Here is a 26,364-nt window from a genome sequence, read left to right as displayed (position 1 = left end):
TCCACTAGCTTTATTAATAGCGATGCTTCCTCAGGCCACTTGACTTCACACTCCAGGATGTCTGGCTCTAGATGAGTGACCACACCATTGGGGTTACCCAGGTAATTAATAGCTGTTTTGTATAGTTCTTCTGTGTATTCTTGCTACCTCCTCTTAATCTCTTCTGTTAGGCCCTTTTCGATTCTGTCTTTTACTGTGCCCATCTTTGCATGAAGCGTTCCCTTGGTATCTTCAATTTTCTTGAAGAGATCTGTAGTCTTTCCCAGTCTATTGTTTTCCTCTATTTGTTTGCATTGTTCACTTCAGAAGGCTTTCTTATCTCTCCTTGTTATTCTTTGCAACCCTGCATTCAGAGGGTATATCTTTCCCTTTCTCCTTTGCCTTTTGCTTGAACCCCATGAACAGTACTAATATCTAGACCAAAGAAAAATCATTTCACTTCTTTGCATCTGTTATTCAACTGTTAAATGGGCAGAAAAGCACATATTTTGAGAGCTTATGTGGATTAAACAAGATAAAAAGCACTTGCTATACAACCTGGTGCTCAAGAACAGAAGTAATTACTATTGTGGTAATTTTTCCTACCACTGGTGCATCTAGAAGAGTCACTAACATTTCAGGATGTGTCAATGACTGAGGATAACTAAATAATCAGGAGGCAAGAAGACGGCAGAGGAGTAAGACAGGGAAATTGCCAGCCTTACCACTAATACATCAAAAAACTCATCAAGATAAAGAGCAACGCCTACAAAGCAACTTCTAGGTGACAGCAGAAGACTCCAGGCCTCCAGGGGGATAGGTTAAGCTCCCTAGAATGAGGTAGGAGAGAGAACGGGAGACATAAAAAGGGAAAAGACAGAAAACTTCTGGATGGGAGCTTGTGCCCGAGGGAGGGAGGGAATCCTGAAGCAGGAAGAGTTCCTGTGTGCTGGGAACCTCCCTCACAGGCAGGCCCAAGGGGGAGATGCAGAATCTGGGAAAACTGGCAAAGCAAGGACTTAGAGGGCAGAAAACAGAAAAAGCTGCACTACTCAGCCCATAAACAACTCACGGACTCTGGCCCTGAGCAGATGGTGGGCTCAGGGAACTGAGAGAAGCCCACAGAAGTCCCCCAGTGAAGAGGGTGGGCCTGGGGTGACGAGCAAGGCGCAGCATACAAACCTCTCCAGCGCACACAACCCTTGCAGCTCAGAGGGCAGGCCTGGAGAGCCAAGACAAGTGCACACAAGACCTGCAACATAGAGAGCTGACTGATGAGACAAAACAAGTGCACACAAGCCCCGAGACCCAGACAGCGGGTCCAGGGAGCCGAGACAAGTGCACATAAGCCCCAGGATGCAGAGGGTGGTCCCAGGTTGCGGAAACAAGTGAACACAAGCCCTGAGACATAGAGGGCAGACCTGGTGAGCTGAGACAAGTGAACACAAGGAGCACAATGCAGAGTGTGGGCTCAGGGAGCCAAGACAAGTGTACACAAGCCCCACGAAGCAGAGGGTGACCTCAGGGGCCTGAGGGAAGCCCACACAGGTCTCTGCAAAGCAGAGTGCACAGTTTGGGAGCCGAGAAAAGATCCACATAAGACCCCATCTATCAAGCTTTGTCTTGCAGTGCAGTGCAGGGCAGGACTGGGGAACAGAAGCACCAGCAAAGATTCCAGGGACAAGTAGGGGGCTGGCGGCAATGAAGATATGCTGAGAGGGCTTTGACACAGCTGTGGAAATAGATGTGTGTAACACTGCTAAAGCTAGACGGACTGCCCAAAGACATACCGGACCCAGACACCCCAAAACCTACTAGTGGAAACTGAATTGCCCTTCAGAGAGATGAGATATAGGTACATCAATGAGAACACAGGCACAAGCTCCCCCAACCAGGAAAGCATCACAGTACACTAATCCAGCCCCCATCCACTGGGGCAGAATCCACAGCCAAGAAGAACTATGACCTTGAAAACTTTTTTTTTCTTATAAATCACAGTTTATTCCACTTACATATTTCTACCTTCACATTAGCCTTTTGTGGTGGTGTGGAGTTTTCCTCTGTTTTTCCTGTAAACAAAAAACTCATTTTAAGATTTATTTTTCCTTTTTCAACCCTTTTTTAGGGGATTTCTTGGATTTTGTTTTTGCTATATTTGACTGCTTTTCTTATAGTTCCTTACCAGTTGTAGCTATTCCTGAATATGTATAAATCTTTCACATATGTCTATTTATCTTTGCTTTTCTATTTTTCTTTTCTCTTGTTTTTACCCTCTTTTCCACCCTTTTCTTTTCTTTTTTTCTTTTCCCTATTTTCCTTCATTTTCTTTTTTTCACCAAGTACATTAAATTCTTGAGCTCTCTTTGCTATATTCCCCAGTTGGCACTCTGCTCAGGCTCAGTTTTTCAGATTGAGCATTAGCTAGCTCTGGTTTTAATTGGTTGATATCATTTTTCGTTTCCCTTCTTCACGAAGTCAGTCTCCTGTACTCTTTTCTTTAGAATACTTTGCTTGTAACTTTATGTGTGGAAGTGTGTGTATATGTCCCAGTATTTCTGTAATTATCTGCTTGATCAGCTTGGTCTCCTCTGACTAGAACACAGGCAGACGTCACCCCTAAAAAGAAGTCAACACAAACCACTCAACCAACCTTTCCCTCCAAGGGCAAAAACCAAGAGGAAGAAGGAATACAACTCCAAAGCCTGGGAAAAGGAGACCTCAAGTGGAGCAAGTTAGGAAAATAATGAAAAGACAGAGAAATACAGTACAAATGAAAGAACAAGGTAGAAACTTACAAGACCAAATACACAAAGAGGAAATAAGCAATCTACCTGAAAGAGAATTCAGAATAATGACAGTAAAGATGCCCCAAAGACTTGAAAATAGATTGGAGAAAATGCAAGAAACAATTAACACAGTTAATACAATCATCAGGACATAGAAGAAATAAAGAATAAGCAAACAGAGATGAAAAACACAATTACTGAAATTAAAAATACTCTAGAAGGAATCAATAGCAAAATAACTGAGGCAGACTGGATAGGTGAGCTAGAAGACAGAAAGGTGGAAATAACTGCTGAAGATCAGAATAAAGAAAAAAGTATGAAAAGAATTGAGGATAGCCTCAGAGACATTTGGGACAATATTAAACACACCAACATTTGAGTTATAAGGGTCCCAGAGGAAGAAAAACAAAAAGAAAGGCACTGAGAAAATTTCTGAAGAAATTATAGTTAAAATCTTCCCCAACACAGGAAAGGAAATAATCAAGTCCAAGAAGCGCAGAGAATCCCTTACAGGATAAACCCAAGGAGAAAAACATTGAGACACATATTAATTAAGTTAACAGAGATTAAGCACAAAGAAAGAATACTAAAAGCATCAAGAGAAAAGCAACAAGTTAACATACAAGGGAAAACTGATATGATTAACAGTGGATCTTTCAGGAGAAATGTGGCAGGCCAAAAGGGAATGGCAAGATATATTTAAAGTACTGAAAGAAAGAAAAAAAATCTACAACTAAGATTATGATACCCAGCAAAGACCTCATTCAAAATTGATGGAGAAATCAAAAGCTTTACAGACAAACAAAAGTTAAGAGAATTTAGCACCACCAAACCAGCCTTACAACAAATACTAAAGAGAATTACATAGCCAGTGAACACAAGAGAAAGAAAAGACCTACAAAAACAAACCCAAAACAATTAAGAAAATGTCAATACATTCTCTTAATGTATTGACATACATTAAGGAACATACATATCACTAATTACCTTAAATGTAAACGTATTAAATGCACCAACCAAAAGATACAGACTGACAGAATGGATACAAAAACAAGATCCATATATATGTTGCCTACAAGAGACACACTTCAGACCTAGAGACATATACAGACTGAAAGTAAAAGGATAGAAAAAGATATTCCATGTGAATGGAAACCAAAAGAAAGCCCGAGTGGCAATCCTTATTTCAGACAAAATAGACTTCAAAATAAAGAATATTATAAGAGACAAAGACAGATACTACATAATAATCAAATGATTGATCCAAGAAGATGTAACAGTTGCAAATATTTATGTACCCAACATAGGAGAACCTCAACGCATAAGGCAAACACTAACACGCATAAGAGGGGAACTCAACAGTAACACAATAAGAGTAAGGGACTTCAACACACCGTTTACCAATGGACAGATCATCAAAACAGAGAATCAATAAAGAAACAAACCTTAAATGAATCATTAGACCAAATGGACCTAATTGGTATCTTCAGGACTTTCCATGCAAATGCAGAGGAATACAATTTCTTCTCAAGTGCACATGGAACATTTTCCAGAATAGACCACATCTTGAGTCACAAGTCAAGCCTCAGGAAATTTAAGAAAACTGAAATTGTATCAAATGTCTTTCTCTGACCACAACGGTATGAGAATAGTTATCAACTACAGGGAAAAAACTGCCCAGAACACAAAATCATGGAGATTAAATAATACACTACTAAATAATGAAGAGGTTACTGAAGAAACAAGGGAAATAAAAAGATTTCTAGAAACATATGACAACAAAAATACAATGACCCAAAACCTATGGGGCTCAGAAAAAGTAGTTCGAAGAAAGAAGTTTACGGCAATACAATTCTACCTCAAGAACCAAGAAAAGCACTGAATAGACAACCTAACTACAACTAAAGCAGCTGGAAAAAGAAGAACAAAAAGTCCCCAAAGTCAGCAGAAGGAAAAAAATCATAAATATCAGAGCAGAAATAAATGAAAAAGAAATGAAGAAAACAATAGCAAAGATTAATAAAATTAAAGCTAGTTCTTTGAGATGATAAACAAAACTGACAAACCACTAGCCATATTCATCGAGAAAAAAATCAAACTAACAAAATTAGAGATGAAAAAGGAGAGGTTACAACAGACAAGACAGAAATACAAAGGATCATAACAGAATATTATGAACAAGTATATGCTAACAAAATGGACAACCAAGAGGAAATGGACATATTCTTAGAAAAGTTTAACTTCCCAAGGCTGAACCAGGAAGAAATAGAAATTATGAACAGGCCAATTACAAACGATGAAATCAAAACTGTGATAAAAAATCTCCCCAAAAGCAAAACACCAGGGCCAGATGGCTTCACAGGGGAATTCTATCAAGCATTTAGAGAAAAGCTAATGAATATTTTTCTGAAACTCTTTCAAAAAATTGCAGAGAAAGGAACACTTCCAAACTCATTCTACAAGGCCACAATCACCCTGATACCAAGAACAGGCAAAGACAACACAAAAAAAGCAAACTACAGGCAAATATCACTGATGAACAGAGATGCAAAAATCCTCAACAAAATTCTAGCAAACAGAATTCAACAAAAGGCTCAAACACCATGATCAAGCCAGGTTTATTACAGGGATGCAAGGATTCTTCAATATATGCAAATCATTCAATGTGATGCACCATATTAACAAACTGAAAGATAAAAACCATATGATCATCTCAATAGATGAAGAAAAAGCCTCTGACAAAATTCAGCAACCATTTATGATAAAAACATTTCAAAAAATCGGCATAGACAGAACCTGCCTCAACATAGAAAAGGCCATATATGATAAGCCCACAGGAAACACTTCTCAATGATGTAAAAATAAAAGCATTTCCTTTAACATCAGGAACAAGACAAGCGTGTCCACTCTCACCACTAGTATTCAACACAGTTTTGAGAGGTCCTAGTTATGGCAATTAGAGAAAAGAAATAAAAGGAATCCAGATCGGAAAAGAAGTAAAACTCTCACTGTTTGCAGATGACAATACATCAGTTCAGTTCAGTTGCTCAGTCGTGTCCAACTCTTTGCGACCCCATGAACCCCAGCATGCCAGGCCTCCCTGTCCATCACCAACTCCCGGAGTCCACCCAAACCCATGTCCATTGAATTGGTGATGCCATCCAACCATCTCATCCTCTGTCGTCCCCTTCTCCTCCTGCCCTCAATCTTTCCCAGCATCATCAGGGTCTTTTCAAATGAGTCAGCTCTTCGCATCAGGTGGCCAAAGTACTGGAGTTTCAGCTTCAACATCAGTTCTTCCAATGAACACCCAGGACTGATCTCCTTTAGGATGGACTGGTACTATAAATAAAAACCCTAAAGATACTATCAGAAAATCACTAGATCTAATCAGGGAATTTAGCAAAGTCAATACACAGAAATCACCTGCGTTCCTATATACTAACAATGAAAAATCAGAAAGAGAAATTAAGGAATCAATCCCATTCACCATTGCAACAAGAACAAAAAATATCTAGGAATAAACCTACCTAAGGAAACAAAAGAACTGTATACAGAAAATTATGAGACACTGATGAAAAAAAATCAAGGATGACATAAACAGATCGTGAGACAGTCCATATTCCTAGGTAGGAAGAATCAGTATTGTGAAAATGACTATACTACCAAATGCAATCTACAGATTCAATGCAATCCCTATCAAATTACCAATGGCATTTTTTCACAGAACTAGAACAAAAAATTTCACAATTCATATGGAAACAGAAAAGACCCTGAATAGCCAAAGCAGTCTTGAGAAAGAAGAATGGAGCTGGAGGAATCAACCTTCCTGACTACAGATTATACTACAAAGCTACAGTCATCAAGACAGTATGGCACTGGCACAAAAACAGAAATAGGGACCAATGTAACAAGATAGAGAGTCCAGAGATAAAACCAGGCACCTATGGGTACCTTATTTTTGACAAAGGAGGCAAGAATAAAGAATGGGGCAAAGACAGCCTCTTCAGTATGTGGTACTAGGAAACCTGGACAGCTACATGCAAAAGAATGAAATTAGAACACTTCCTAACACCATACACAAAGATAAACTCAAAATGGATTAAAGACCTAAATGTAAGACCAGAACTATAAAACTCTTAGAGGAAAACAGGAAAAACACTTCATGACATAAATCAAAGCAAGATCCTCTATGACTCACCTCTTAGAGTAATGGAAATAAAACAAAAATAAACAAGTGGGACCTAATTAAACTTGAAAGCTTTTGCACAGCAAAGGAAACTACAAACAAGGTGAGGTGAAAATACAACTCTCAGAATGGGAGAAAATAATAGCAAAGGAAACAACTGACAAAGAATTAATTTCCAAAATATACAAGCAGCTCATACAATTCAATGGCAGAAGAACAACCAACCCAATCAAAAAGTGGGGGAAAAGACTTAAACAGACATTTTTCCAAGAAGACATACAGATGGCTAACAAACACATGAAAAGATGCTCAACATTGCTCATTATTAGAGACATGAAAATCAAAACTATACTGAGATACCACCTCACACCAGGCAGAATGGCCATCAAAAAGTCTACAAACAATAAACACTGGAGAGGGAGTGGAGAAAAGTGAACCCTCTTGCATTGCTGGTGGGAATGTAAACTGATACAGCCACTATGGAAGACGGTATGGAGATTCCTTAAACTAGGAATAAAACCTCCATATGACACAGCAATCTCAGTCCTAGGCATATACCCTGAGGAAACCAACACTGAAAAAGACACCTGTACCCCAATGTTCATTGCAGCACTATTTACAATAGCTAGAACATGGAAGCAATCTAGATATCAATTGACAGATGAATGGACGGGGAAGCTGTGGTACATATATACAATGAAATATTACTCAGCCTTAAAAGGAATGCGTTTGAGTCCATTGTAATGAAGTGGACAAACCTAGAGCCTATTATACAGAGTGTAGTAAGAGGAAATATATATACCATATACTGACATATATACAGAGTCTAGAAAGATGGTACTTATGAATTTATTTTCATGGCAGCAGTGGAAAAACAGACATAGAGAACAGACCTTGGACATGGGGAGAGGGGAAGAAGGAGTGAGATGTATGGAGAGAATAACATGGAAACGTACAATACCATATGTAAAATAGACAGCCAATGGGAATTTTCTGTATGACTCAGGGAACTCAAACAGGGGCTCAAACTGTGACAATCTAGAAGGGTGGGATGGGGAGGGCGATGGGAGGGAGGGGACATGGTTTTACCTATGGCTGATTCTTGTTGATGTTTTACAGAAAACAACAAAATTCTGTAAAGCAATTATCCTTCAATTAAAAATAAAGTGGCAAAGAAAATAATAATCAGGAGCCACAGCAGCCACTGCTATACTGTATTCTAGAGAACAGAAGCACAAAATGGTGTATGCTCTTGGTCAGATTTCTCAAACTTTATTCATTTACTATCAACATGATTTCCGCAACATCCAAGTACTGTTGTTGTTTAGTCGCAAGGTCATGTCTCACTATTTTGCAACTCCATGGACTACAGCCCACCAGGCTCCTCTGTCCATGGCATGTGCCAGGCAAGAATACTGGAGTGGCTAGGCATTTTCTTCTCCAGGGGATCTTCCTGACCCATAGATCAAACCCACATCTTCTGCATTAGCAGGTGGATTCTTTACCACTAAGCCACCAGGGAAGCCCCTCCAAGTACTATATCCAAGTGCTGTACCTTAATACTTTTATTTAAATCAACTTACTTTTTAAAAATTGGCCTCATTCTAAAGAGTTATACCTATGAAACTACGGGTTTCATGTGTTCTATTTTTTGTAATATATATATACTAACCATTAAAACAAAGTATTCGTACCATTAACCACACTACATCACCTTTGAAACCACATTCTAAAACTGCTTTATGGTTGCTCTGAGACCCTTGGGAAGAGATTAGGTAGCGATTTGTGGTTTTACTTAATTTTTGTGCTACTGGCAATGATCACGTACAAAGGTTTGCAGAACATACAATTGAAACCAACCAAATAACAAAAATTCATCCCAGTAAAATATAACACTGAATATTTTCAAGGGAAGTCCTAAATTGTTTAAACCTAAACAGACAATCTGGCAATTTATCTTTTATTTAATCCCTCTATTTTCTCTATCACAAATGAAAGTCAGATTGGGAATAAAGGCTGAACTTGTGACCTAGACTCAAGAACAGAACCAAGGGAAGGAGAAATACACTAGTGGGTTTTGGACTGAATCACTAGCATTTCAGTCAAAAGAAATGGAAAGCATGCAAATCATTCAAGTGAAAAACTGTTATCTTCAAGACAGTGAAACACCCCCCCTGAAAATGCAAACCACAATCAGTTATTAACCAACACCTTTCACGTCTGTGTTAGAAACCAAGAAGTTCTCCATCACTCCGACAACAACCACTGACCAGAGCAAGGAGAGAAAACTTCAGTCACTGATTACATCTACAGATACTTTATAGATGCAGTTTGGAGCCAGTCTTAAATCCACCATATTAAAAGCCACACTACACACTTTTAAAAAGTCATTCCCACAATGCATTCTATTAAGATCACTAACCTCTTCATTTCATCTCAGATATGCAGATGACACCACTCTTATGGCAGAAAGTGAAGAGGAACTAAAGAGCCTCTTGATGAAAGTGAAAGAGGAGAGTGAAAAAGTTGGCTTAAAGATAATGGCATCTGGTCCCATCACTTCATGGGAAATAGAGAAACAGTGGAAGCAGTGGCAGACTTTATTTTTTTGGGCTCCAAAACCACTGCAGATGGTGATTGCAGCCATGAAATTGAAAGACACTCACTCCTTGGAAGGAAAGTTAAAACTAGATAGCACATTAAAAAGCAGAGACATTACTTTGCCAACAAAGGTCCGTCTAGTCAAGGCTATGGTTTTCCCAGTGGTCATGTATGGATGTGAGAGTTTGACTGTGAAGAAAGCTGAGCGCTGAAGAATTGAGGCTTTTGAACGTTGATGTTGGAGAAGACTCTTGAGAGTCCCTTGGACTGCAAGGAGATCCAACCAGTCCATCCTAAAGGAGATCAGTCCTGGGTGTTCATTGGAAGGACTGATGCTGAAGCTGAAACTGAAGCTGAAACTCCAATACTTTGACCACCTCATGCGAAGAGTTGACTCAATGGAAAAGACCCTGATGCTGGGAGCGACTGGGGGCAGGAGGAGAAGGGGACGACAGAGGATGAGATGGGTGGATGGCATCACTGACTCAATGGACGTGAGTTTGGGTAAACTCTGGGAGTTGGTGATGGACAGGGAGGCCTGGTGTGCTGCGATTCATGGGGTCGCAAAGAGTCGGACACGACTGAGCAACTGAACTGAACTGAACCTCTTCATTGAAGGAAAAAAAGATATCCTGCACCTAAAATAAACAAGTTATTATGGAGACTATGAAAAGATCAAAGAGTTGTTTATAATCTAGCATGGGAAACAAGACATATTTTGCAAACAGTAGTGCTTATGACTACTGAGAAATTTTCCCCCCAACATTTTGTTACAAAAAACTTTAAACATATAGCAAAGTTCAAACAATTTCATAGTGAACATTAAACTAATCACGACTGAGACTTTACCATGTTTACTACATTTGCTTTGCAAAAAAAAAAAAAAGTGAAAATGAAGTCGCTCAGTCGTGTCCAACTCTTTGCGACCCCATGGACTGTAGCCTATCAGGCTCCTCCATCCATGGGATTCTCCAGGCAAGAGTACTGGAGTACTTGCCATTTCCTTCTCCAGATCTTCCCAACCCAGGGATTGAACCCGGGTCTCCCGCATTGTAGGCAGACGCTTTACCATCTAAGCCACCAGGGAATCCATCTATCCAATCCAAGATATATTTTTTATGAACTGCTGGGATTTTAAAAGTGAGCCTATGTGTATTGAAGAATCTTAGTAGGTCATTTTAGGGTTGCCTCTCAAAAATGTTTGCTGATGATATGCATGAACAAAGAAGTTGGAAAACCACAAACCCAGCGTTCAACTACCCTGCCAACCTCTAATCAAAATCTATTCAGAGCTTAAAGGCCATTTTATGTCTCCACATCTGTGTCCACTCTCTGAACCACCCTTTCCAGACCTCTTCAAGGCTCAGTACCAATCTGTGAAACCTCCCTCAATTTTCACTCTCAACCAGAATTAACCAATACTCCCTACAGGGACCATATTTTTCAATCATGAGCAATTAGCTCACAGTATCTGCAACTTTGTTTTCAGCTTGTCTCGTTTACTAAAATCTAACCTTCTTGAGGGTAGTGATCCCCTGACCTCACTCTGAATCCTCAGCAATCAACATATTACTAGCCTATAGGTACTCAACAAATAACAACAAACAGCCCCAAACCTGTCTTTACCCAGAAGCCAGAGAAGATGTTAGTCCAATATGGAAATGATTTAATCTGGCACTTTAGAAGGCTTCATCTTAGAGCACTGTTGCTAAGAGCATGAGCTTTGGAGCCAGATCACCTGGGCATGTATCCTAGCTCTGCCATTTATTGCCAGGTGACTCTGGGCAAGTTCCTAAACCTCCTGTTCCTCAGTTCCCTAGTTTGAAAAACGATAATACTGTTTCACAGGTTATTGTGAGGATCAAATGATATAATTTTCATTTGATAAAGCACCCAGATTAGCAGCTGGCACACAGTGAGCATTCCATCAACCTTAGTCACTGTTGACAGCAACCAAGTTAATGACAATGAGGTAAAAAGTCCTTAAAGATGGAGTGGTAGCAGTGAAAACAAACTGGAAAGAATGGCCATGAATGGACAAACTACTGAAAAAATGCCCCGTCAGGAAGGCAAGCAAATGGAGTCTGATATATATATTTCTTCCACTTTGTATTGAGATAGCTTATGATTGAATTTAAAAAAAAATTATTAAAAACAGCTATAATCTACCCAGCCTAGGCACGTATTAGATGCTGAGCACAAGAAGTCTAGCATGACTAGACTTCAGCCAAAAGCTGTATGACCACTGCAAGTTTCTTTACGTGGGTCTTTCAATCTCTCAGCTGAGATTTTCCCCTCCTCATTACTCCACCCAGCACCATTTCCTTAGTTTATGATTCCAGTTCCATGTCGTCTTCTGACTGTGTGTACATCCTCAAGAGCCTTGGTTGGGGAATAGGTTTGTGGTTCTGTCCTACTCAACCCTGTACTACTTTTTTTTTCCTGCCCAACTCCTTTAATTCTCAAGCCTTGCTATTCCCTACACGTAGGAACTTGAAACTTAAGAGTATGGGAAAGAAACAAAGCAACAGCAGTTGTACCAAGAACTGGGGGGTGCTGCCAAGCTGTTCTCCAGGCCTCTCCATATGCAGTGACCCAATGCAGAGATTAGACTGGCCCCCATGAGGCCTCACATGCTTGATATTCCCATTTGCTTCTGTTCACTTTCTTTCTCTCCTTTAAAGAAGCCTCTTCCCAAGCCTGCAAGTAATTCAAATCCAATTCATTCTTAAAAGATCCAGGTGAGGTCCAACTTCAAGAAAGCCTCCTCTGAGCATTTTAGCCCAAATATTGCCCCCCAACACACATACACCAAACAAGTACTATACTTACAATCTTTACCATAAAGCGTAATCACATAACACATTTATATCATTGAATAAATGTTTCATGTGTATATTCTGATTTTCCAAGGGCAGGAACCATGTCTCACATGTCTTTTAAACACCTTACTCTTAGTGGGTTAATACTTGTTGTAAAGTGAACCAGTCGGTTTGTTTGTTTGTTTAGGCTAAGGAAGGATGAGATAGAAACAGGTTGAAATGAAAATGGTTGAATGGACAGATGGGTGCAAAAGAAGCAATGGTTCAAAATTCGGGGAAAAGTTGTAGAAGAAAGGTGTTCAATTAACATGTTTAACTGATCTGCTGCAGGGTTGGAAAGAGAAACAGAAGGATGTCAACTGTAAAATTTGAAAAGGGCATTTCAGCCTGAGGCAGAAAACAGCAGGAGAAAGATGGAGCTACAAAAGAAATTCTGCTAAAATCCAGAGATAGGCCAACTGGGTAAAGGGGGTTATTGGGAGGACATGGGCAGAGAGATGTGGTTATGCAGGTGAGCGAATCAGTAGGGGGTGGTATGAAGGGTTGGGTAGATGGATAAAATGATCAAGGGTGCTTAGGCAAGTGGGTTAGCTGACTGGGCGGTGAGTGGGTAAATGGGAGAAAGGTAAGTGGGTGGGTGGTTAGGTGTTTAGTTGAGGGAATAGGTGTGGGGCGAGTTATTTAAGATCCGGCCCCTCCCTCACCTTGACCCGGAAGCGGATGAGTGCTAGCCTCACGCAGTGGCTCAGGCAGGCCGGTGGCAGGAACCAGGCCCGAGGAGGAGGGGTGCCCTTGTTGCCCACGTGTCCCACGATCAGTTGCGCTGTCTGCCGCTCGGCCTGGCACCGACGGCCCCATTCGGCCAGCCGGTCCTTACCCAAGCCCCCGGGGAACATGACCACCAGCTCCAGGCCGTCGCCGCCGGGATAGGCACAAGCCTGACAGAGCGCTGACAAGTAGCCCAGCATGGCGTTCCATTGGCCGCCACACACCCAATCCGTCTGGTAGCCGCCATAAAGCCGCGGCAGCGCTGAGCCCGCGTCCACAAGCACCCGGGCCCCGGGCAGCGGAGGGGGCGGCGGCGGCGGCGGCGGCGGCGGGTGCAGGCCGGGGTGCGCCTGGCCGTGATGGTGGAAGTGGTGAGCGGGGTGATGGTGCCGAGTAGGCCCCGCGCCCCCGGAGTAGGCGCCCAAGGCGGCGGGCGGGAATGGCGGTTGCTGAGGCGCAGAGCCCCTGGCGGCGCGTGGAGCCCCGGGCGCTAGGGCTGCCGTAGGCGGCAGTTGGCGATGCTGGTGCTGCTGCTGCTGGCGCGAGACCGTGCGCGCGAGTTTGAGGAGGTCCACGGGCACCACGGCCCCAGGACAGCGCTTCTCCAGGAACTCTTGGAAGCCCTGGACGCCCATGCTTCGTCGGTGGGCAGATGAGACGGCGGCTGCGCGAGCAAGCTAGGCGGCGATCTGGGCGCGAAGCTGGGGGCGGGCGCGTGCGCACTCCACGGGGGGCGAGGGGGCGGGGAAAGGATTCCCGAGGGGAGGGTGAGCTAGAGAGGGAACGAGGGCGGGGTGAAGAGGAGACAGCTGACTGGATTTGGGAGGAGAGAAGGGGAGAGGCCGACCGGACTCAGGAGAGGCTGGGAGGATAAAATCGATGACAGGCTCTAGTCACTTTTGTATTCCTCTGCCGCCGCTCTTCACCGCTTCAAAAGGGGTAAAGCCTTTTCCTGCCACCTCCGGGAGCCATATTGCCTCTTCTCTGTGGTACACGCTTTCCAGTCGGAGGCGGGGGTGGGGGAGTAGCGGGGGCGGGGCAGGGAAGCGGGGCATCCTGGGAGTTGTATTCTCTTCTAAGGCTTCAGGATAAAGAGTTGGAACTAAATTACCACCTTCGTCTACCCTTGTATTCACTAGGTATCAAGGGGCGGGGCGTGATAGGCATTTAGGATTTGCACTCCAACTCTACATCCACCGAGTTGCTTCAGGCTGTTCATCGCCTTTCCCAGGAAAAGGAGTTTGGGGGATAGTGATGCATCATGGGAAAGGAAGTAAAGTGGATTATTATAATTCACCTTAAGTATTATAAGATTCCCACGAAGGAAGAATTTTCCTTTGGGGGGAAGGAATAACGTGGGTAGCACATTATTGAAAAGGACACATATGAAAGGTAAAAGTGATCACCACCACCATTTCTGTGAGACCTTGATGCTGGGAAAGATTGAAGGCAGGAGAAGGGGAGGACAGAGGATGAGATGGTTGGATGGCATCACCGACTTCAATGGACATGAATTTGAGCAAACTCTGGGAGATAGTAAAAGGGAAGCCTGGCGTGCTGCAGTCCATGGGGTTGCAAAGATTTGGACATGACTGAGCCACTGGATAACAATAACAATATAATCTTAGGTTGTAAAATAACCTTAGTTCTGTAATAAGCCACATAACTTTTTAGCTAAGGTAATTCTTTGAGGAAGAGTTTTTTGGCCCCAGTTTATGAACAGTGAGATTTATATTATTTATTTGCCCAAGGTAATGCAGAGACAAAGTGAAATGGGATATCCAATGTACTCGGGATCTCTTTGTTTAGGGAGATGAGCATCAACACAAATTAAACTACAAGTTGTACCCTTCTGGTACTCTTTGAGCTACAATGTCATATAGTTAGGACATTTATTTGCAACCACTATGAATTAATTTGTTGGGGAGCTCTTGAGAAAATAGCAGTAAGGGCTCCAATTCCAGACATAATGAAGGAAGGGTCTGAGAGTGGACTCTTGTTTAACACTTGGAAATGAATTGTCTGAGGAGACATGTGCTGACAGAACAAGAGGCTTTATCAGGAAAGGGCACCAGAGCAGAGAACAATAGGGTAAGGGAACCCAGGAGAAGTGCTCTGCCACGTAGCTCGCAGCCTTGGAGTTTATGGTGATGGGGTTAGTTTCCAGTTTGTCTCTGGCCAATCATTCTGACTCTGGGCTCTTACTGGTGTTGTGTGAATTGCTCAGCCAAGATGGAGTGCAGTTAGGATTCTGGGAGGTTGGTAGGACATATGGACTGGCATCTTCTCTTTTTGACCTTTCCTGAATTCTTCTGGTTGGTGGTAGCTTGTTAGTTTCATGGTCCTTACCAGGAATCTCCTGTTGTTAAGATAACTCATGCAAGTGGCTACTATCTTGCCTGGCTAGGGCAGGCGGTTTCAGTTTTTCCCCTAACAGTACAGAATCATCTTTTGAAAAAACTATTTTTAGCATTCTCCTTGGTTGATTATGATATTGTGCCAGTCTTCTGGCTGGCTGACTGGCTTTTAGAGCCCACTGTTTCAATAGGAGGAGGGTAGCAAAGAAGATTAATTCTGTTCTGTGAGTAGTAGTCAGATCTGTCTTGGAATTTAATACAAGGCAGGAGATAAAAGCAGGCTAAATAAGAACACAAAAGTGCAGAACCCAAGAGTAGTCCAGGTGAAATGAAGTCTGAGACTAGTGTGAGTGCATGCTACATTGCTTCAGTTGTGTTTGACTCTTTGTGACCCTATGGACTCTAGCCTGCCAGGCTCCTCTGTCCATGGGATTCTCCAGGCAAGAACACTGGAGTGGGTTCCTGTGCCTGCCTCCAGGAGATCTTCCCGACCCAGGGATGGAACTCACGTTTCCTGCCATTGGAAGGCGGGTTCTTTACCAATAGTGCCACCTGGGAAGCCCAAGAAAAGTGTGACAGTGTTAATCACTCAGTCGTGTCTGACTCTTTGCAGCCCCGTGGACAAGTAGCCCATTGAGAAAAGTGTATGGGGATGCAAAAGCTGAAAAAGCATCAAACTCCATAAAGAAAGTCATCATAAAAGACTAATGGAGATAGAACAAGCCAGGTTGGCAAAGAATAAGTAGATATTGAAGCAATGCACATAAATAACTCTTGAGAAAACAAGCAGTGAAAGAGAGAATAGTGCCTTGAAAGGATGGCGGATGGAAAGAATAGAGGTTTTTCTAGTATAATGGATACCTAAATGATTGTTTACTCAGCCCTCCTTTCCTAAGAATTAACCCTCTCCCCATTTACAGTTATAACAAAAACTGTCATGTTAACCATAACCATAGCTGACTGGGTCAAAGGCAGATAATGAATTCAGGCTGGGTCGATCAGAATCTCATTCTAGAAATTTGAAACTGGACCAAAGAGACCAGTTTTTCTTGAAATTTAAATCTTGGACACTATCAGCAGTCAATTTTCCCATTAGATGAACAAAAGTAAAAGATGCTGGTCTGAAGGAAGGGAAGAAAGATGCAGACTCAGAAAAGAGATGGGAAATAGGAAGCCTTCATCATGTTTAAGTCCCAGGTTTTAGATCATTCTTTAGATATTCTTGTCCTTGGTTTCTCTGAAGCAGTCTCATACCCTTACTATTTTTAAGGTAGAATTGAATTAGAAACTACTCATGACCAAAAAATATTAATTCAAGAACTGGTACCAGAAATGGGGTATGTCAAATTACAAACCCTAAACTGTAGGACTGGCAGAGATTGGAGATCTCTCGTATCATTAATTGGGAGTTTGCATTCTGTTATTTGGCAATGAAATAGTTGCTTATTGCTCTTGACACTCAAAAACAGCAGCCCTTCTGCATATATCAAGAGTTTGGCAACTGTTGACGTTCAGATATTCATCGGCTTTGCTGACTTATAGTAGTAGAACTCTGTCTCACTTCAAATATTTCACTAATTAGGAAACTGGCATCCAGGCAGTTGGAATGAGGTTATTTATATAAGCAGATTCTTTACCATCTAAGCCACCAAGGAAGCCATCTATATAAGCCAAAGCCCCCAAATGTGAAGATCTCTTCCTCTGTACATGCATTCAGCTGAAATACAAGAGAAAGTCGGTAAGTGTAACATTCCCAGAGCAGGTCAAAAAAGAGAAGCGTCACGTCCTTTAAATCAGCCTACTGTTTTCTATCTGTGCTCTGAACTGGACACCTTGAGCAGAATGCCAGGGAGAAGGACGCAAGTCCTTAGGTACAGATATAAGAAATAGAGCTGCAACAGAATGAGTCAGGTTACTCTGTTTAGCAAATCTAAAGATTCAAAGTGCATAAGTTGATTAGATTCTTGGCACTTATTAGCATTGTGAGTCCCCTCAAATGAAATCAACAAGCAGTCCTATGAGGTTTTGAAGATGAAAATCATATTTAGTGAACAGCGACCATGAGCCAGCAGTGATTCTCAAAGTATGGTACATGGACTAGCACATCTGCACCTAGGATCTGTTAGATATGTAAGTTCTTGGGCCTCATTCCAGACCTCCTGAATCAGAAACTCTTGGGGGTGAGGCCAGTAATCTGTGGTTTGTGTCTGTGTGCTCAGTTGCTTCAGCTGTGTCTCAACTCTTTGCAACCCATGGACTGTAGTCTGCCAGGCTCTTCTGTCCATGGCATTTTCCTGGCAAGAATACTGGAGTGGGTTGCCATGCCCTCCTCCAGGGGATCTTCCTGACGCAGGGATCGATCCTCTGTGGCCTGTTTTGCAGGTGGATTCTTTACCTGCTGAGCCATTGAGGAAGGCCAATCTGTGATTTAAGTGGTGTCAAAGATAAACAAAGGCTGACATTAGTTAAAGCAGTGAGAACAGATTTTATTCAGTTACTGACAGTAGGGGAAAGAGCAGAGCTCCATTCCATTTGTGCAGAGGTGACAGCATTTTAAAGGGAGGAGGAGGGAGGAGGAGTGAGGCGGGGCTCAAGTAGAAGCAGGAAAGGGAAAAATTACAAAGGGCTGGCCAGTGTAAATGCAATTAGGCTAGCTGTGTATGCTCATTGGCAATTATTGAAGTCAGTATTATATCCTCCCACAGTTCCTGAGAGACAGAGGCCCTAGCCTTCATAATGATTACATTTCAAAGGATTGGTCCTTGAGACACACACACAGGGGAAGAATTCATAATTGTAAGCCCTTTTTGGTAAACACTCTTAAGAAAGAGAGGTCAGGAGTCTATTGTCAGATGTCAGCTAGAACAAGCTACACATTCTTTTTACAGCCCCAAGCTTTTCCAGATGAAAACTGGGTCATCCCAGAGACTCTGACATGTTAACATATTAGAACATGTTAGAACCAGACATGGAACAACAGACTGGTTCCAAATTGGGAAAGGAGTATGTCAAGGCTGTATACTGTCACCCTGCTTATTTAACCTATATGCAGAGCTCATCATGTGGAATACCGGGCCGGATGAAGCACAAGCTAGACTCAAGATTGCCAGGAGAAATATAAATAACCTCAGATATGCAGATGATACCACCCTTATGGCAGAAAGTGAAGAAGAACTGAAGAGCCTCTTGATGAAAGTGAAAGAGGAGAGTGAAAAAGTTGGCTTAAAACTCAACATTCAAATAACTAAGATGATGGCATCTGTTCCCATCACTTCATGGCAAATAGATGGGGAAACAATGGAAACAGCAACAGACTTTATTTTCTTGGGTTGCAAAATCTCTGCAGATGGTGACTGTAGCCATGAAATTAAAAGATGCTTGCTCCTTGGAAGAAAAGCTATGACCAACCCAGACAGCATATTAAAAAGCAGAGACATTACTTTGCCAACAAAGGTCCGTCTAGTCAAGGCTATGGTTTTTCCAGAAGTCATATATGGATGTGAGACTTGGACCATAATGCTGAGCACTGATGAACTGATGCTTTTGAACTGTGGTGGTGGAGAAGACTCTTGAGAGTCCCTTGGACTGCAAGGAGATCAAACAAGTCAATCCTAAAGGAAATCAGTCCTGAATATTCATTGGAAGGACTGAGGTTGAAGCTGAAACTCCAATATTTTGGCCCCCTGATGCAAAGAACTGACTCATTGGAAAAGACCCTCATGATGGGCAAGATTGAAGGCAGGAGGAGAAGGGGATGACAGAGGATGAGATGGTTGGATGGCATCGCCGACTCAATGTATGTGAGTCTGAGCAAGCTCCGGGATTTGGTGATGGACAGGGAAGCCTGGTGTGCTGCAGTCCATGGGGTCACAAAGAGTTGAACACAACTGAGTGACTGAACTGAACTGAGAGACTTAAAAGGCTAGAAGCCAAGTTTTGTCTAGTCTCTTTAGTGCAGGTGTTTGAATGGAGTGTTTGTGTTGAGTGTTTTTGCAGGTTGCACTAGTTCTCCAGATGATTCTTATGTACTCTTAAGTTTGAGAATCACTGCTCTTCTAGAGCAATCCCAAGGCCCAAGTACAGACTGGTAAAACAAGAAGGACCATCAGTATAACTGACTCTCATAAGTTTTTCTACACCTGTAATTTATTTCCTTCCTTCTTTCCTATCCAGGTGGAATGGTGTATACTCGGACCGGTGACTGGATAAAGGTGTGCCCCTTTGCTTTCCTAATAGGAAACTTTGTGGTTAATCTAAATATTTCTCTATTATTGCATGTTAGATCTATTGGTGGCAGTCAAGTTATAAAGAGGTTGCAGGATCCACATTTAGATTGCACTGAACTAGATGAAGAAGGGGCATGTCCATGCCATGTTGTTGCTCTGGATGCAGTAGCTGCATGTGATTGGCAGTTGTCCATAGATTGTTAGGTGTGGGCATTTTGGAATTGTAGATATGGGGGAAATGGCATATGTGTTTATAGGGCAATCAAAAGGAGGACTGTATGTAAACATCTATTTTGTCTCTTCTATACCCCTCTGCTACCCTTTTCTCTACCTTACTCTCATGGTTGCATCAGAAGCCATTCTTTATGTACCTTCCCAGAGAATTTGGGATTGAGCTGGAGGAGGAAAGATGATAAATCCTGGCTTCATTTCAGCACCTAATTTATTTGTTCCTAAGGGCCATCTGCATTATCCTTGTGTTTTGTCAGATACCAGCAACTTTATAATAAATTCCTCTTTTTGTTTAAGCTTGTTCAAATTGGGTTTCTGTTACTTAAAAACAAGAAACATAGAGCACAAGAGAAACTTTATGCTAAATATAGGCCATAGAGAGAGTACAGTAAACAGAGGCCAAAGCCCTGAAAATAAAAAGGGACAGTGAATGTCACAGAATAGTGGTTAAAGTGTGTGCTTTGGAGCTGAGATCTGGGCTCCAAAACCTGTTCAACCCCTTACGTGCTATATAACATCAACAAGTTATTTAACCTCTTGAGCCCTTAATGTATCTGTGAAACATAGACTCATTAAGTTTTCAGCAGATTTATTTGGTACATACTATGTGCCAGGAATAACACTTTAGTTAAGTTAGTGTTAGTCACTCAGTCGTGTCTGACTCTTTGTGACCCCTGGACTTTAGCCCACCAGGCTCTTCTGTCCATGGAATTCTCCAGGCAAGAATACTGAAGTCAGTTGCTATTTCCTTCTCCAGGGGACCTTCCCGACCCAGGGATTGAACCCGGGTCTCCCACACTGTAGGCAGATTCTTTACCATCTGAGCCATGAGGGAAGCCCACTATGTGCCAGGAATAACACTAGGCTGGGAGTAAAGAGTTCTCAAGACAGTCAAGGAGCTTACAAAGGAGATGTTAATGATACTTACCTCAGAAGCTTGTGAAGATTTAATGATATAATAAAGTGTTTGGCACAGTAAGCACCTAACAAATCTTAATCATTAAAGTGAAAGGTAGAGAGAAGCATAAAGAGGTTGCATGGAGAGGTCACATTGGATTAAATCTTATTATCTTCCACCTAAGTAGTTGACTAGCTGTTTAGTTTCTGTAAGGGCCCCACTTAGCCTTCTTTATTACCCAAATCTTTGGGGCTGTTTGAGAGGCTGTAAGCTTATAATGGTAATAGGAAATAATTCATTAGAAGGTCTAATGAGGCTTCTGTTTCTTAAACCAGCAATAATAGCAGGGAGGTCATTTGCTTAGTAAAGAAAACAATGACTGTGGTTCTCAACCCTAGTTAGGTTAATATGATACTAATATATTATCTGGGGAGCTTTTTAAAACAATACTAAATAGAGGGATGGGGCCCAGACACTATTTTTCTTTTACATTCTGGTAAAATACAACACAAAATTTACCATCTTAACCATTTAAAAAAATTAATTTATTTCTCTTAATTGGAGGCTAATTACTTCACAATATTGTAGTGGTTTTTGCCATACAGTTCAGTAGTGTTAAGTATATTCACTTTGTTGTGCAACCAAGGCACTAATTTTTAAAAATACCTCCGGGGTGATTTTAATATGCAAACAGGGATAAGAACCTCTGAGCTGGAATGGAGAAATCTTACAAATACTGGTTAAATTCCTGAGTCTATTTCCTCATTTGTAACATGCATGTGAGCTAGTCTTTTCTAATTCTTCATCTATTTATCCCAAAGTCCTCTTCCTATTCAGACTATCATCTATGCTGTACTTCATTTGTGTCTTGAGCTCCTGTCTTAAGACCCACCTTCTGTATTTCTTCAACTCCTACTACTTGAGCTCCTCCTAAATTCTTTAGTCACAGACTTAATTATGTCATCTCATTCTTTTATATAATGCTCATTAATGATGGCACATTTTAAATGGGTTTTATGGTGTTTTATCCCCCAACTTAAATATTTTCATCTCTGAACCTCACTTTACATCATCTATCATTGCAGCCAATACTCAATCGTTCCCCAGCCGACTTCCTGTTGACTTGCAGATTGGGTTCAGCTTTGTTACATCTCTATGACTGTTTCCTCTTCTCTTTAGTGATATGTAAGGTCCCTTCAGGAGTTGTTACTGTTATATGAGCAAACCTACTATGTGCCAGGCACAGTGCTAAGCCCTTTATGTTTTGTTTTTTTTTTTTTTTTTTTTTTACTTAGTCTCAAAATACTACCACTGAAGTATTTTTACAGATAAGGAAATTGAAGCTAATAAGTAATTTTCTTAAGTTCACAAAGCTAGAATACAAATCCAGGTCTTCTGGACTCCAAAAGGCATCTGTATTAACTATAATCTGAACCAGGGCCCATTTCTAAACCAGCCTGATTTCCCAAGTGCAAGTTCGTTGTGAAGGTCACTAGAGATGTCTAACAATAAGCACACTTAGCAAATTTGGGACATATCTCATTTAATAGTCAAAACCACCTCATTTTACAAATGAGAAAACAGAGGTTTGAGAGGTCTGTAAATCAAAAAACCTGTGCTTGTTCCATTGTGTATCCTCCCTTTGTTGTTGTTTAGTTGCTAAGTTGTGTCTGACTCTTTTGTGACCCTAGGGACTGTGGCCTGCCATGCTCCTCTGTCCATGGGATTTCCCAGGCAAGAATACTGGAGTGGGTTGCCATTTCCTTTCTCCAGATCTTCCCTTTAGGGATCACCTAAGAGTGAATACCTTGGAGTCAATGAATCATTAAATCAAGGTAATAGATTTTTAAAAACATTTTAAGAATCCTCATCTAATCTTGAATATTTCTAATAGAGCCCTTATTCTGCCTCCAGGGCTATTTGCATAAATATATTCATGAGTCTTCTACCTAAATTATCAAATGAACAAGGGATCTGACCTCATTTGACAGTTTCCCAAGTCACTGTAGTGTGGTAAATGAAAGATGTGCAAGGGAGATTTCCAAATGCACTTTTTTTCCCTGAAGGTGGACCATAAACACTATCAATACAAATGGAAATACCCCATCATAAGTTTGTGCAAAGAGCACATTTTGAATCATTGCTTGTATCATAAACATATACATCTAATCCTGAAATTATAAAACAAGCACTGGATATAACCTCATGTAAGATATATGAAGGACTTTCCTGGTGGCGCAATGGATAAGCATCCTCCTGCCAATACAGGGGACACAGGTTTGATCCCTGGTCCAGGAAGATTCCACATGTCACAGAGCAACTAAGCCCCGTGTACCACGTCTAGAGAGTAGCCCCCACACACCACAGCTAGAGAAAGCCCGATCACAGCAATGAAGATCTAGCACAGCCAAAATTAAAATAAATAAATTAAAAACAAGAAAGATATATGAAAATATATACTAATCATAATGATTAGTTGAAAAGTTAGTCTAAATGAATTTTGATTGTTATTATTACAGTATATCTGAGGCTTCCCTGGTGGCTCAGACAGTAAAGCGTCTGCCTGCAATACGGGAGACTCAGGTTCGATCCCTGGGTCGGGAAGACCCCCTGGAGAAGGAAATGGCAATCCACTCCAACACTCGTCTGGAAAATCCCATGGACAGAAGAGCCTGATAGGCTACAGTCCATGGGGTCACAAAGAGTCGGACATGACTGAGCGACTTCACTTCCACTTTCTGAGAGTCAGTATGAAAGTCAAACTATTAGTCACTCATTCGTGTCTGACTCTTTGCAACCCCATGGACTGTAGCCCACCAGGTTCCTCTGTCCATGGAATTCTCCAGGCAAGAATACTGGAGTGGGTACCCATTCCCTTCTCCAGGGAATCCTCCCAACCCAGGGACCAAACCAGGGTCTCCTGCATAGCCTGGGATTTTTCACATGAACTTTGGAGTCAGACCTGGCTTTGGATCCAGGCTTCATCATTTACTAGCTATCATGCCTTGGTAAATTATGTAATCTTTCTGACCCTCAAATTTTCTCTGTTGAGATAGTAACAGATCTCGCTTATAGGATTGTTTTGTGAATTAAAAATATCACAAGCCTATTATTCAGTAAATCATAGTGACTGTTACAATTATGGCTCATTGACAAATCAGGGGAAGAGGTCCAACTCCAAAATTTGTTGGGCTATAAATCAAGAGGTAACATACAGGTTGGTTAGTTTGTCCAGCCAACATAACTACAGGATTAAAGTTTTTAAATCTGTTAAGTTAGATTTGGTAAATGAAGAATCAGCTTAAGCCAGGTGATTGCAGTGACTATGACAGCATTTTAATAAGATAATATACTCATTTTAACACAGCCTTTATTTTCTGTTTCAAAACAAAATTTCCAGGAAACAAAATACTTAACAATGGTTGGGTACAAATGAAATAAAAATCACAGTTTCAAAGAACCAAAATCAGACAACTGCTTAAAGGCAGATTGCTTAGGTTTATAAAAAAAATAATAAAAGGATTAAAATTAGGTTTAACAACATTCCATATAATGCTACATTCCCCAATTAAGAAAGGAGAGTTGACATATACAACTAAAGGTTAAGTGTAGAGAAGTGGCTAAAATTCTGCATATTTTATAGTAAATTATGCATGAAAGTTTATTAATTGCATAAACTTCCTGAGTGGCTCCCATGCTGCACTAGGTCTACATGCTTAATATTCATATCAAACAAATTACAGCTTTAAGTGATTGAGCATGACAGACCTTGAACAACTGCACTTTCCAATCAATCACTGTTTCTGCTGAGGGTATGTTTTGGACCACAAACTTCAATCTGAAATCTTACAGTGGAGAAGAAATGCAACTTTAAAAAAAAACAAAAATGGGAAGGATGACAAGCATGGATTTAGGAATTTTATTTTTCAGTGGCACTGATTTCGTTCTCAAGAGCCCAGTTTCTCTCTTCCCTTCTTGCTTGACTTTAAGCCTTTTTGCTTGAGGTTCTTTTAATTAAAGGAAAATCTTCCAGAATGGGAGCTGTTGGTTTATATAATCTTCCAGCTATCTCAGTTGAAAATACCTTCAGTGTAACCTAGTTACTATCCCAGGCCCATGCCTATGTTGGCTGTCAAGGTTTCTGACCAATGTTTGTGTTCATCCTTCGCATACAAAGACTATTTCCAGGGTGACCTGAAAGCATTTCAGAAAAAATTTCATACTAATTTCACTTCAAAGGATTTTACCAAGTTTGAGTGTCACCATTTTATAGTCTGAACTACTTGTGGGTTTTTTATTTCAATCTCAGAAATTACACTTAACCAAATCAATGACCTTTTCTATGCTCCCTTCCCTGATTGGGTCATCTTTTAAATAAAAGGGGAAAAAACAAGTCCCCAGGAAACTACTTTCATCAAACTTTCATCCAGGATGAAAAATGAACAATCTATTCTAGAAATAATGGCTTGCACAACACCTCAAATATCTCAATATTCTTCTAAACCAAACAGAAGATTAAATAACTAAATCCCAAACTGATGGCAAGGATACTTCAGGAATGTACTTGTAGATGAAGCCGGAAATACAATATTAGTACTAACATTAAATATGCTTTAGTGTTACACATAGTAAACAAGGGAAACAACATGTGGTTTACAAACATTTGCTCAGTCTTCTGGGGGAAAAAAAGGAATGCATCATTTTTATCACTCAGAGAAGACAGCAAAGAGGAAAGTCAATGCCTCTAATAAATGTTAGAGATTGGATGAACAGTTACAACTAACTACAATTCAACTAAAAGCATATAGCCATTTTAAGGTAATAAAATATCACTACAAATACTTAGTTGTATGCTAGTATGCTGAATGACAGGCCACTGCTATAAGATTTATCAAATATTTCATTGTGATAGTTAAAGCAATTTCAACCCATAGCCCTTTAGGCACACAGACAAGAAATGCATCTCTAATAAAAGATGCGAAGTTACAGGCACTGGACTGTCTAATTTAGGTACTTTCTTACCATTTGTTTGTTTACAACTAACTTCTACCACTAAGTCCTATATTGCCACCAGCTGGATTTATTTCTCTGTTCTCCATCCCTACATCCCCAAAGCTTATTTTAGACGCATGTGGCTCTCATCACTTAAAACATAGATTGGTGGCAGAGTGATGGTCCCTCTCATTTCAAACTCACAGCACTGGGATAAGAAGGCATGCCAGATTTATAACCTGAAAGAATACTGAGAATCAAGGCAAAAAAACAAGTTTCATAGGCAGTGTTTTCATGTGTACCCCAAAACAGCTTTGAAAGAGGTAGATAAAAAATTGTAATTAGATTGGGATTAAATATGGGGTTCTAAAATGATATAGCCCATCGTATTATACATAACACTCCACACTCAATCCAAAAATTGCAGCAGAAAAGTGCCTTTTAAACTTTCACAGATAAGTTTGCTGTCAAACCATTGGAATTCATGCTGGATATAAAACTGGCAAGAAAAGATG

The 26,364-nt window shown here is 41.0% G+C and overlaps 1 protein-coding gene and 1 long non-coding RNA gene across 2 annotated transcripts in view; one reads left to right on the top strand and one right to left on the bottom strand.

Annotated features, from left to right (window-relative positions):
* The window catches only part of FAM120C (family with sequence similarity 120C), a 122,599-nt gene extending 108,819 nt beyond the window's left edge, over nt 1-13,780 (bottom strand). The window contains exon 1 of the mRNA XM_027534683.1: nt 13,082-13,780. Coding sequence (XP_027390484.1) covers nt 13,082-13,780 — 699 coding nt within the window. The remainder of the gene's footprint in view (nt 1-13,081) is intronic.
* Nucleotides 13,781-14,680: 900 nt separating this feature from the next.
* LOC113887511 lies at nt 14,681-20,255 on the top strand. The gene is made up of 2 exons (XR_003509751.1): nt 14,681-17,240; nt 19,676-20,255. It is a non-coding gene; the product is annotated as an uncharacterized LOC113887511 (long non-coding RNA).
* The last annotated feature ends 6,109 nt before the right edge of the window (nt 20,256-26,364 follow it).

Source organism: Bos indicus x Bos taurus, chromosome X (assembly GCF_003369695.1).
Source record: "Bos indicus x Bos taurus breed Angus x Brahman F1 hybrid chromosome X, Bos_hybrid_MaternalHap_v2.0, whole genome shotgun sequence".
Lineage (NCBI taxonomy): Eukaryota > Metazoa > Chordata > Mammalia > Artiodactyla > Bovidae > Bos > Bos indicus x Bos taurus.
The sequence above is the reverse complement of the archived record's forward strand: the minus strand, read 5'-3'. Positions and strand labels throughout refer to the sequence as shown.